The sequence below is a fragment of the Furipterus horrens genome, unplaced genomic scaffold, assembly GCF_987537825.1.
Source record: "Furipterus horrens unplaced genomic scaffold, mFurHor1.1.pri manual_scaffold_1, whole genome shotgun sequence".
Taxonomy (NCBI): Eukaryota; Metazoa; Chordata; class Mammalia; order Chiroptera; family Furipteridae; genus Furipterus; species Furipterus horrens.
The window spans coordinates 55,019,981-55,033,689 of NW_028327171.1; the positions used below are offsets into that span (position 1 = coordinate 55,019,981).

The 13,709-nt window shown below is 33.5% G+C and overlaps 1 protein-coding gene and 1 pseudogene across 3 annotated transcripts in view; both read left to right on the top strand.

The window, feature by feature from the left end:
• The window catches only part of U2SURP (U2 snRNP associated SURP domain containing), a 46,120-nt gene that overhangs the window by 17,555 nt on the left and 14,856 nt on the right, over positions 1–13,709 (top strand). The window contains exons 7-20 of one of the 3 annotated variants that reach the window (XM_090275597.1): positions 177–244; positions 764–858; positions 937–972; positions 1,061–1,143; positions 2,312–2,477; positions 2,673–2,884; positions 3,805–3,848; positions 6,942–7,046; positions 8,293–8,359; positions 8,436–8,599; positions 9,774–9,936; positions 10,324–10,403; positions 11,452–11,539; positions 13,110–13,232. In XM_090275597.1, coding sequence (XP_090131723.1) covers positions 177–244; positions 764–858; positions 937–972; positions 1,061–1,143; positions 2,312–2,477; positions 2,673–2,884; positions 3,805–3,848; positions 6,942–7,046; positions 8,293–8,359; positions 8,436–8,599; positions 9,774–9,936; positions 10,324–10,403; positions 11,452–11,539; positions 13,110–13,232 — 1,494 coding nt within the window. Of the gene's footprint in view, positions 1–176; positions 245–763; positions 859–936; positions 973–1,060; positions 1,144–2,311; positions 2,478–2,672; positions 2,885–3,804; positions 3,849–6,941; positions 7,047–8,292; positions 8,360–8,435; positions 8,600–9,773; positions 9,937–10,323; positions 10,404–11,451; positions 11,540–13,109; positions 13,233–13,709 lie in introns of those variants that run through there. The other 2 variants (XM_090275604.1, XM_090275609.1) reach the window with 2 other exon arrangements.
• Positions 9,092–9,583, top strand: LOC150021138 (large ribosomal subunit protein uL13 pseudogene; annotated as a pseudogene).

The following is a 13,709-nucleotide window of genomic DNA, read 5'->3' on the forward strand; positions in this document are numbered from 1 at the left end:
CTTAGTTTGAGAGAACAGGAAGGGAAACTGTTAACAAAATCATTCATTCTTTTTAATTTAAATAATTAGAACTTAATTGGCACTATGATAAAAACTATTTAAAATGATTATTGAACCATTAGTTTGTTTACCCTTCTTTTGTTTGAAGTATATATAACTTGTCATATCCTTCATAGCCACTGAAGAAAGGGGAGAAAGAAAAGAAAAAAAGCAATTTGGAACTCTTCAAAGAAGAATTGAAACAGTAAGTTTTCTAGTGCTGAGAATGGCTGTCAGGTATACTGAGCTGATATTTACAGATGGCAGGAATGAAGAACGGAGCATACCAGTTACTACTAAGTGGTTTACCATGAGGGTTTTAAACAATATTACAGAGGTATTTTATGGGGTATGTTTGAAAGTGTATTAGCATTGCATCCAGCATCTAGTTTGCTTGTATTACACGAATGCAATTGAATCCATTAATGGCCGGAGTCCTGTTTGCAGTGGAAACAATATAGTTACTGAAGTGTAGTGGTGAGGAATGGTTGAACTTAGCCAAGAAAAACAAATTCTTGGTTTTAACGTTGAATTTCTTCCTCACCTTAAAAGTGGGCTTTGTATTTATTGATTGTATGATATATCAGAAATTTTCTCATAATTCTGTTAGAGCTGAGGGACTCTATAATCTTTATTTTAAGATGACCTGGATAAGTTCTGTTTTTATTAAATGTGAACAAACTAATTTTGGCTCATTATTAGTGATTGTAAATATTTTCAACAGAATTCAAGAAGAGCGAGATGAGAGACATAAAACAAAAGGCAGGTTAAGTCGATTCGAGCCTCCTCAGTCAGATTCTGATGGTCAGCGGCGTTCCAGTAAGTGGTGTTTGTTTCAGTGTTTGTATTTGTGATGAACTATTCTAAAAACTAAGAATTGTTTTCTTTTTTTTTAAGTGGATGCGCCTTCAAGAAGAAATAGATCATCTGGTGGTAATACAGTTTTTTGCTTTTTTGATTAATGGAAATTATCTAGACTTTGTATTTTTCAGGTTATAATTTTTTTTTCTCTTTGCTTTAGTTCTTGATGATTATGCACCTGGGTCACATGATGTTGGAGATCCAAGCACTACTAATTTATACCTTGGAAACATTAATCCACAGGTAATATTAGAAAAATAAGGTGATTGTTGGCTTATATGTTTTTATACTTTTGGAAGAAAGATGCTTTGTCAGTCAGTAAAATAAATGAAGTCAAGAATCTGAAGTAAGCAAATTTTAAGGAACTAGAAAGTCTCTGAAGTTTTTTCCTGGTATGGGCTGAACTGTCTTATAGTACTTCTTAAGGGCTTGTCTCCTCTTTCTGTAACTGCATTGTACATACTCTGAATTTGAATTGTTTTACTAGGAGCTGGTTTTATTATTTATCACATGCAGATATGGCCAGCGGTGGATGCTATTCTTTTGAGACTACCGCCTGCTGATGCATATCTTGCTTACTTATGGACTTCCTTTACCTTCCCCCTCGCACCCCAAATACTAACAAACTAGTATTTGTACTTTTTATCTTTTATTTATTTTTAATTCTTTTCCCCACGTCAGTGTTACTTGTGTTTTAGGGAATGTAGTGGTTGTTATACATAGCATAATACTCTTTTAAATCTTTAAAAAAAATTTTAAATATTAAGTTTTTTATTTTTATTGATTTTAGAAAGGTTGGGAGAGAAACATTGATTTGTTCTTGCACTTGTTTATGAATTCATTGGTTGCTTCTTGTATGTGCCATGCAACATTGGTGTATCGGGAGGATGCTCTAACCAGCTGAGCTACCTGGCCAGGGGGCATTGTATACTCTTTTTAAGAATTATATATATTTTTGGCCTTCCTGCATATTTAGTGTTTTCTCTGTTCTTGGTTACACTGGTAGCTGAGTCCCGGAAAAAGAAAAGGCGATAAGATCCTTTTTTTATTGCCAAAAAATATTTCCTTCTTAACTTAAATGTGGTCATTACTGCTGACTGAAAAAAAAATTGCTAAATGCCTAAACAGATTTATTTTAGAGGTAAAGGTGTGTTTTTGATTGCTCCAACTACCCAACCAGCCCCTTCACCCTGGCTACTAGTTTACATAAAACAGTTTTTCTGGTTTGAAAATATTTGTGAATGCCCCATGAGGGCAGGATTTTATTTGTGTAGAAGGCCTAATACTTGAATGGGAAAATGTAGCATTCATGTCTCTCTTAATTTTGTAAAAACTACTTTGCTTTTTGTTGCACAGAATTCTTTTTTTCCCCTTTTTTTTTTGCATACAAAAAACTTATGACTTTTAACAGATGAATGAAGAAATGCTGTGCCAAGAATTTGGGAGATTTGGACCATTAGCCAGTGTGAAAATTATGTGGCCTAGAACTGATGAAGAAAGAGCAAGAGAAAGAAATTGTGGCTTTGTGGCCTTTATGAATAGAAGAGATGCTGAAAGAGCTTTAAAAAATTTAAATGGTAAGAAAGTTATTATTATTTGTTTATGGAATTCAGACACTTTTTGTTGTTGTTTTTCTGGAAAATATTTATAAAAGCCGTGGGGGGGGTGTGTGGACTAGAAGTAGAAAGGTTAAAAATTAATTAAAATTTCAGAAATCTTTTATTTTCTTTTGTAAGTTATTACCGAGATAACCTTTCTTTTCTTTCTTGTAGGGAAGATGATTATGTCTTTTGAAATGAAGTTAGGTTGGGGTAAAGCTGTGCCTATTCCTCCACATCCAATATACATTCCGCCTTCTATGATGGAACATACGCTTCCCCCACCTCCATCAGGACTGCCTTTTAATGCGCAGCCTAGAGAGCGGTTAAAAAACCCCAATGCTCCCATGTTACCGCCACCTAAAAACAAGGAGGATTTTGAGAAGGTAATTTAAAAAATGTACATAGGGCCGCATATATTTGTAAATACTAAATCTGTGGTAGTATTTCTTTTCAACAATTTTATAGAAAATGTGTAATTCTGTTTGGCAACTCTTAAGTAGATGTGTTCCCTGCCTTAGCCCATGGAAACCCTGGTTGGAATACTAGGTCCTATTATGGTGGCTACCATTCCTTTTTGACCACTTATTAAGTCTCCCATTTATCCATTCTGGTCTCCTGGTTTGCTTAAATACAGTATCTAAATTTACTTTGTTCTGAGAAAGTTATACTTTGTATTTAGTTAAGCGACTTTTCAGTGAGAAAGACCTCCTAAATAGTTAAACTGTTTTTGGATGGCAGCTAGCTAACTTAGTTCTGAAGATCTGAGGTATTAGCATATTTGTGAGCATATATGCTTTTAAAAAACATTAACTACTCTAGTAGAAGCAAAGGGTGAGTATTTTCTTTTTATTAAACATAAAACCAACTTAATTTCAAGTTATAAGAATTTGTTGGTTGCATTATGAATTAATGAATTAATTACACAAAATGTCAGGGCTGGTTTTAAAGGCTTGGGAACAAAGTAGCAAACTGTATTATGGTCAGAAGCAAACAGTTAATTATTTCCCAAATTAAAATCTTGATCTGATAATTCTCAGTGTAGTACCTATTTCAGTGCATTGATGTGCATTCTGGCAGGAATGTTCTGATTCTTTGCATTTGGTGAACATTTATTGTTCACTGGACACATACATTTTGCTTTTATGTAATTGCTTAGTGTATAATTACTTCAAAAGCAGTGATTGCCTGCAAAACTTATGATTAGATGTGTAGTATTTTCAATGCATATGTATATTTTTGCTTGTTACTTGTTAACAATACTCACATATTCTATGTTTATTATCTGATGTGACTTCATATACAGACTCTGTCGCAAGCCATAGTCAAAGTGGTTATCCCAACAGAAAGGTACATGTTTTTCTTTATTATTACTGATCTAAATATAGACAATATCCCCTTCTGGATTTAAAAAAAAATAAAAATGGTGTTGAGGAAAAGGTGATATCTTGACTGAGCAATGGTTTCTTCCCAGTACTTTTTGGGGGGATATTTGAAATTTAACTGTGAAATTTTATGTCATTATCTGTTTTGTTTTTATTGTCACCATTGTAAGGAATTTTATAACTTTAGTACTTAGAATGTATAATAGATTTAATCTGGTGTTGTTAGTCTAATCATATAGATTGTTGTGATGGGGAAATAAGGGTTTTAAATGTATCTTAAATTTTAGATAACGTTATAGTTTTACCTAATCTGTTATTTTTTATTTATTTCTGAATTGTCTGTGTTTAATATGCAACCTTAGTCTAGTTTCCTTATTGAAGGCATAGCTTTGCTTTTTTCTGATTGAATATAAGGAATTCCTATTATTTTCATGAATACTGAATATATTAGGAACTTTAAAAAATGATAATGAAGGTGTTTGGAGTCCTTTTATTTTCCTTTCTTCTTCTTTTCATTTTTTTTCAACATGATGTTGAAGCAGAAGAATTCATGCTGTAGGTATGCTCTTGCTCAGTCAAGCTAAGCCTTTTCCCAAACACAGGAACACAACACTGGTTGAATAATTAATGAACACAAAAGAATACCAAATTCTCTTTGACATTGGCCTTGGTGAGCAACACCAGCTGAACTGTCTGCGGCAGCGGGGGACCAGGAAAACATCATGGGATGGATTGGGAAAGTATACAGTTTTTGACCAGACATTGGTACGATCGACTCCAATAAATGTGGTTTTATTATAACTGAGAAACATTTTTTTGTTGTTGTTGCCCAGAATAAGATAATTACCATTTTAAAATAAAATAGTGCACTTACAATGTCACCTTTTTGTACTACACTGTTTCATTCTGATAGAAAAAGTCACCCTTTTTAAGATAAACACACAATCCTTAAGGAAAAAGTGTGAAACATTTATTTAATAATGTTGAATTCAAGTTAGCAACAACTAATTGTCAGATTCTGATTTTAAATAATCATATGCAACATTTTAAAACTTCTTTTAAACTTTAAATTTTCTAAAAATAGATTTTATCAGTTACAAGCCTGTTTAAAACTATAGTAGGTTTTTTCCTTCCACTGATAAATCATTCACAGGAAAATATTTTGTGCATTCAAAAAGCATATATCAAGTAGTACCTTTACATGTGGCTCAGTTTCTTTCTAAACAAAATTTTGAGTACATTTCGCTAAAATGTCTTGATTCACCATTAAGATGAATCCTTTTAAACTTGCTAAACTATTTTTCATCTATCTTTAATACCTAAGTCAAATTGCTTTTGACTTAATCCATGTAAGTCTCTAAATGTATATAGCATTTATCCACCTAGAAATTGATTTTATATATTATGATACATAAAATTTCCCTTCACTTTAATTTGACACCTACCAGTGGGAGTTATGCAACTGAATCATAACTTCACACTATGTCCCTTCCTTCAAAATTATATCATTAACTGGATCTGAGAATACATTCATTCTCATTTTCATATTAAGAACTGCGGATTTGCAGAGTAATAAATTATGTAAAAGAAAAAGAATTTTTAGATTTAAAGTTAAGTAATGCTTTTTAGCTTTTTAACAATTCGAAGTTGAATCAACAGTTTTTAAATATGTAGTTTCCCCTTTGTAAAGATTTAAACCTTCATATAATTTTATTGACCTTCAGGACCCTTTAGGTAGTCAAAAATTTTATTTTTTTCATTATGTAGAGATTTTAGTATCCATAAAAGTAGGTTTGTTTGAAAAGTGTGAGATAATAATTATAATCACCGTGAGATAAATTATATTACTGTTCATGTACTCTGAAGCAGGCATTCTAGAGCCAAAAAAACCTGTCTTATTCTATAACTATATTTATATTCTAGCAGTTATATAAACTTAATTTCTTGATTTGAGCTGAGAATGCTAAAGTTGTAATTTAGTGTGTGCCTTGTACAAGAGCCAATATCCTTTTGCTTTTCCCAATTATTACTTGCCAGCTCTGCTGGCGGACTGGTGAAATGAAAAATCAGAAGCAGCTTACAATAAGTTGAGTCATTTTGCCTGATATCATACTCAACGCCTAAAATTCTGTGTGGAGTCTAATAAGGTATCATCTGATTTTAGGACTCAGCATCAGAATTAAAAAATAGAGACTTTCTATGAGCCTAACCCATAAAATGAATGTATTAAAAAGTTACATGTTTATTTTTGGCTTAAATACTGGAAAGTAATTGTTATGAAGAATGTGAAGGTCATCCCACCATTTCCCTTATTGGAATATTTTAGAAAGAAGACTCCATTTATTTAAGGCTTTGGCAATATAATTGCTTCATTGATTCATAATACACAGGCAGAATTATACATGTCATGAGTTGTGTGAACTAGTTTGAAGTGTGGTCCAAAGGGATGTTGCCTCATTAAAGGTCAGATTTAATAAAAACTCCATCTGCTATATGTGGACCAGAAAATCACAGGAGTTGGATGGATTTTTTATTAGGTTGGGCCTTATATTTGTTAAACATTTTTGCATTTTTATAAATGATAGTCATGTGTATACCATTTCAATACCACCACAAAGGTGCTTGGTTTAGTAATATTTTCTTTTAAAACTGAGATAGTGTATACATTTTTAGATGGCTATGATAACATGTAAGCTCTAAGTTACTGATATTATATACTTGCAACTTTCTAATTAGTTGTGATTCATAACTTAATGTTTTTGCATTTGGAAAATGAAATTAAGTGGCATTTAGAAAATTAAACCTTTATTACTATGAAGCTGTGTTGTGATTTCCCACCCTCCCTTCACCTTCCCTCCCCCTCCCACTCCCTGTCCCCACTCTCCCACTCCCTCTAAGAGCACAAGGCATTAACATGCTCCAGGTTACGTTTTGGTATAAAATTCTGTGTTAGTCAGCAGAATAATTTTTTTCTGCACAACATAGTAACTTAGGTCAAGTGTAGTTTTATATAGTGGTAGGTCTGAATCCATTTTCTTTAACTGTGTTGTTGTTGTAGGAATTTGCTCGCCCTGATACACCGAATGATTGAGTTTGTTGTACGTGAAGGGCCAATGTTTGAAGCTATGATTATGAACAGAGAAATCAACAATCCCATGTTCAGGTGTGTATTTATGAGTGTGATAAAATATACATATAAAATTTAATATTTTAATGTGTACAGTTCAGTGGCATTTACGTATGTTCCCATTGTATAACCACCACTTCCATCTCCAGAACTTTTCTCATCTTTCGTTAACTGAGACTTTGTGCCGCTTAACCAACAACTCCCCCTTGTCTTGGTCCTCCAGCTCCTGGCAATCACTGCTCTGCTGTCTCTTTGAATTTGGTTACTCTAGATACCTCATATAAGTGGAATTATATAGCATGTGTACTTTTGTGACTGGTTTACTTCACTTAGCATAATGTCTTCAAAGATAATCCATGTTGTAGCATTTGTCAGAATTTCATTACTTAAGTCTGAAATATGTTCCATTGCATGGATGTCTCACATTCATTTATCATCAGGTATGAATTTTAAGAATACTTTTTGCTTCATTTTTGGAATTAAAAATATTTCCAAGAATAAAGTTCTAAAAGTTTCAGGTTATTTTGCAATGGGGTAAGAAGGCAGTTTTAGTAATTAGTCTAGAATGATCTTTGATTTAGTTAATTAAGTAGCATTTTCTTTAGCATTCTCTAGGAGGAAAATACATTTCATTATGCCTTTCAGTGGGAGTCTTCCATAAGATATGGTAGAACAAATAAGGTTTATAGAAAATTGCTTATCTTCTGAATAGATATGCTATCTGAGACATTGATTTAACACCTTTTAAGTAGTTTACAAAACACTGTTTGAAATTATATCTTGGAAGAGGGGAAAGAAGGAGAAGGGGCTAGTCAAGGAACTAGTATAAATGACCCATAGACATGAACACCAGGGCGGGGAAAGACTGTTGGGGGGAGTGGGAGGGATGAGTGGATGAGACAGGGGAGAGCAGTGGGGGGAAAATGGGACAACTGTAATAGAACAACAATAAAAATAATAAAATAATAATCATTGGTAAGTAAAAAAAAAAATTATATCTTGGGAAAATCTCTTCACTGTTAGACACAGTAACTGACAAATTAGTGCCCAATAAAATTGTATGACTTAGCAAGATACATATGTACCTTTTTTAGTCATAAAGGCAGTCTTGAGGTCGGCTGAGGAAGGGCATAGATGGCACATGACACGAGTAAGGGTTTCTCTTCAGTCTTTGCTTTTGGATTTATTTAGAACTAAATAGGTAAACAGTATTTCTCATTTGTTTATATTTATTTGAATACAGTTCTTTGTTAAAGAATATGTTTAATTTGTTTCATTTTAGATTCTTATTTGAAAACCAGACACCAGCCCATGTTTACTACAGGTGGAAGCTTTACTCTATTCTGCAGGCAAGTAGAATCAATTACTTTGTCAATTTTGACTGAGATATTGGAGCTTTCTCATAACATTCTGGGTATATATTAGGGAGATTCTCCAACTAAGTGGCGGACGGAAGATTTTCGTATGTTCAAAAACGGATCCTTTTGGAGGCCACCACCATTAAACCCATACCTGCATGGGATGTCAGAAGAGCAAGAAACAGAAGCTTTTGTAGAGGAACCTAGTAAAAAGGGAGCACTTAAGGAAGAGTAAGATTTTTTTCTTTTGTTATGGATTTGGAAAAGTTGCTTTAATGGTTGTTTTAATTAACGGTCTTACTAAGATGCTAATCTTAAACAAATTTATTTTATATGTGTTTAAAATGGTAACATCTCATCATATACTTTGTAATTTTAAACTTTTTAGCAAGTATAAATGTGTGTCCTATGGACCTTGACCTCTTCCTACTGATAAAATTAGTGATTTATGCAGTGATTCTCTTGGCAGTGGAACACTTCAGGTTCTTACAGGATTATCTTGAGAGTCTTAGAATTCTTGCATCTCTGAATGCAACATAACAGGGAAGAAATTGTATGGCTTAGTGAGGTCAGATGGTTGACTATTTAAAGCCTCTCCACAGGGTTTGCAGTGTGTGGCCACCATGGACGCATAAATTTCTATTAGTGCTCAGTCAGCTCTGGTATAGTGCAATTAACCTAGCTTGAGAAGCAGAAACCTCTTTTTCCTGGTGGCTGCTGAAGATGGCGAAGAGGCAGGTCCTGGTACTTGATGGCCGAGGCCATCTCCTGGGTGCCTAGTGACCATTGTGGTCCAGCAGGGCCAGAGGTGGTGGTTGTGGGTTGTGAGGGCATCAGCATTCCTGACAGTGTCTATAGAAAGAAGTTGAAATACCTGGCCACCTTCCACAAGCCGATGAACAAGAACCCATCCCACGCTCCTACCACTTCCCAGCTGCTAGCCCCATCTTTTGGCAGAATATAAAGCATGCTACCCACAAGACCAAGTGAGGCCAGGCCTCTCTGGCTGCCTCAAGGTGTTTGATGGGATCCCGCCACCCTGTGACAAGAAAAAGTGAATGGTGGTTCTTGGTGTCCTCAAGGCTGTGCATCTGAAGCTTACGTGGAAGTTTGCCAGCTGGGACCATGGCTCCTGGGATTGGCTGGAAGTACCAGGCAGTCACAGCCACCCTGGAGGAGGAGAAGAAGGAGAAGGCCAAGACCCAGGAAAATTAGTCTTCCTTATATACATTCTTCAAAAAAATGTAACATATTTGGGGGACTTACTGCCAATTGGATTTAACACAATTTAATCAGAATTATTTTACTGTTTGGTTTTAAAGAAATTAGTTTATGAGCAGAAACTATAATGGCATTTGAAATTTGTATTTAAAAATATTTATAAGTTTACAAAATTTGTATTTAGACAGAGGGACAAATTAGAAGAAATCCTGCGGGGGTTAACTCCAAGGAAGAATGATATTGGAGATGCAATGGTTTTCTGTCTAAATAATGCTGAAGCTGCTGAAGAAATAGTGGATTGCATTACTGAATCATTGTCTATCTTAAAGACACCCCTTCCCAAAAAGGTATAGGAATGATTTTTCTTTATGGAACATTTAATTAAGTAAAAGAGATAATAGTTGACTTTTTGGATTGAGATTGGTTTCCTTTTTGCATGAAGAGCTTGACTGAAGAAATCTTTCCTATGTAGTCTTGTTATGTTAATTGACACACAGGTTATCAACAGGTTGAAATGTAAATGAGTTACAAATTTTATCCCTGCAAAAATCATGGTTGTGGTGATATTGAATTTCTTATAACTATTCTAATTAGTCTTGATTATTAAATTATAAATAAACATTAGCCTTATGACACTGATTCCAAAAAGTTCAATATGGAAATTTTTTCTAGATACATTGTTGGCTCATGGTTTTTATTTTTAATTTGTTTTATGTTCTCTCTTGGTATTCTAGATTGCCAGATTATATTTAGTTTCTGATGTTTTGTACAACTCTTCAGCAAAAGTTGCTAATGCTTCATATTATAGAAAATTGTAAGTATAATGAGTTTAGAAGAGAGGATTGTTTTAACACTCCAGTAATAAATACCGTAGTCCCTCTCTATATCACGGTTCACTTATCGCGGCTTCACTGTATCGCAGGATTTTAAAAAATATTATATTTAATTATTGCGGATTTTTCGCTATATCACGGGATTTTGTGGTACTTACTGTATATGTATGTTGTTAAAGTTATGTAGGTTTAAGAGTGTAGAATAAATGTAAGGTTCCTACTTTGCGGGGGGGTCTAGAATGTAATACCTGCGGTAAGTGAGGGAATACTGTAATTTGAATTTCTTTGTAGTTATAGGATTTTGCATTCATTGAACTAAACCATTTTAAATTAGCAGTAACTTTTTTATTGAATATTTAGCCACTTGTATAATAAAATAAGTTCAAACAAAAGAAGTTATAGCAAACATAAAGGAAGAGGCAAAGACAAAACATTAATAGATATGTTTTCTTCTGATTATCATTGCATTGTTTTAGTTCATTGCTAATTTTTCCTAGGCAATAGGAAATTATGTTGCTCTAGTGTTATTAAAATATTTTTCTTCTGTAGTTCCTCAGAGTTCCTTTTTGGTGTTTACTTTATGAATCAAGGAAGTTTTTCTCTAGTAATTGACTCTGAAAGGAAATTTGGAGGTGTGGATTCTCATATTAGCTCTATTAGTTTTTTTTGCCTTGGAAAAGTCACTTAACTTTTTTTGTTTCCTTTATGAAACAAAAAGAGATCAGACTAAATGGCTGGAAGTGTCTTAGATGTAAAATTTCTTGCTAATCAAGGGAGCTACTACTTAAGACACTGGGGGTTTTGCAGGAGAAAAATTCAGAATTATAGGATTTAAAGCAGTTCAATTACAGTTTTAAAATTTAAACACCTAGTTCTTGGTTTTTTTTTTTGTTTTTTTTTTTTAAGGTTACTTAATTTATTTGTCAGCTTTTTGTTTTTTAAGTCCAGGAGGGATTTGACTAGCATGCTGAAGTAGGTGGGGACTTTTAAACAAATTCTATTTTAAAGAATATATTATTTCAATTTCAGTTTTGAAACAAAGTTATGTCAGATATTTTCAGATCTCAATGCTACCTATCGTACAATTCAAGGCCATTTACAGTCTGAAAACTTTAAGGTATGTTTACTGTTTTATTATTTTTGCCTTAGTGCTGTATATAGGGGCTGGGGGCTGGGAAGCACATTGGAAGGCTAGAAAAGTACATACGACAAGTATAAAACATAGCTTACATGTTTCAGAAATTATTGTTCTAAAATTTACTTCAATGTTACCTTCATTATCAAAAAATACTTGGGATTTTAAAATATATTATCTAGTGTTATTTTTGTCAGGTGTTTCAGTTTTAAGTATTTTATTTAAATACTTAGAATCTTAGTCTTCTCTTTTATAAAATACATTCAGAAGATCGCTTGTTTTAAAGTGGCATAGAGTAACGAACCGCTTAACAATGGTGGTTCCAGAGCTAGCCTAGTGATATTGTAGCCACATAATGTCATAGCGCAGCACATTTTCATGTGTTTGTAATGATGCAAGTGTAAACCAGCCTACTTTGCTGTCAGTCATGTAAAAGTATGGTACATACATACAATTATGTATAGTCCATAGTACTTGATAATAAATGACTGTTACTAGTTTATGTATTTACTATATAGTTATATTGTTATTTTAAAGTGTACTCTTTACTAAAAAAAAAAAAATGTTTGCTGTAAAATAGTATGTTGTATTATCTGGCCCCAGCCTCATAAATCTCTTGGATATCATTTTCTGTTGTGCTTGATTTCGTCTCATGTCTTGTGCAGTAACATGCTGTACAGACTTGTAGCTCAGGAGCAATAGGCTATACCACGGAGCCTAGGTGTGTAGTAGCTGTACTGTCTAGGTGTGTGTATGTACACTGTATGATATTTGCATGAGGATGAAATTGCCTAATGATGCATTCCTCAGAGCACATTCTTGTTGTTAGGCAGTCCATGACTTGTATAATTTGGCTGGATTAGGAACATACATTTTAGTTTTTAATGTTTATAAAGTATTTGCATTACTGATTTTTATAACCTTAAGCTGCAAATCAATGCCAAGAAAAGCCAAACAAAAAGCCTCATAATTGAATAAATAGATATACTTTCATGGGAAGAAGATTTTTGTAAGGAAATTTTTTACTTTGGGAAGATACCCAATGACTCTACCATTTAGGGGATTCAAACAACTCCACTTAAAATATTTTTTTGCCTTAAATATTGACCATAAGTAGAGTTTATATAGAGTGGCTTGGAAATGGGATAGAAAAAAGTATTAGCCAGAATTAGGAAGTACTTCATTGGACCATAAAAGAATTTGGGTCAAAACTTACCTACTTTGATATTCAGCTTTTATAAGGTTCTAAGATAGAGTTTCCCAGAGCAGCCTTATGTGTACCACTAGTGGTATGTATTGGACATTAGTCTTAGGTGATCAAGAGCAAATAGTTAGTTTCTTTTTCATTATATTCAGTTTTGTTTTTTTTTTAATTAAAATGTGGCATTGATTTGTTTAAAAACATGGCAATGATAGTGATTTTCCTCTAAAATTTAAAAACGTTGGTTTAAAGAAAAATTAGCAAATTGTGTTGTTCATTCTTATGAGATGAAGTTTGATACATAATTGTCCTAAATAATAAATCATTGTTTTCTTTTTCCTATTTATTTAGCAACGGGTAATGACCTGCTTCAGAGCGTGGGAAGATTGGGCAATTTATCCAGAACCATTTTTGATCAAACTACAAAATATTTTCTTAGGACTTGTAAATATTATTGAAGAAAAGGAAACCGAGGTGGGCACTCAGTGTATTTGTCTCTATTATTTATTTATTTTTATTTATTGATTTGAGCGAGAGAGAGGAGAGAGGAATAGGGGATAGAGAGAGAAAGAGTTGTTGTTCCACTTTTATGTATTCATTGGTTTACTCTTGTATGTGCCCTGACTGGGGATCAAACCTGCAACTTTGGTGTTATCAGGGCAATGCTCTAACCAACTGAGCTACCTGGCCAGGGCCTTGTCTGATTATTTTCAAATTTATTTCTGGGGATGCTGTGGAGGTGTTAGAGGCGTAACATTTCTTAGTGAAAATGTTTACTCTTTGCCACTAAGTAGTGAATTTTGTTACTGGAATTGCTAGAATGCCGGACTTGAATTTAGGTGTAACAGGAATTCTCTATTTTGTGTCCTCATGTGAAAATTAGTGACTGGTTTTTTATTTGATGACATGAAAAATTTATAATATTTTAGTAAAAAAAGCAAGTAATAGAGC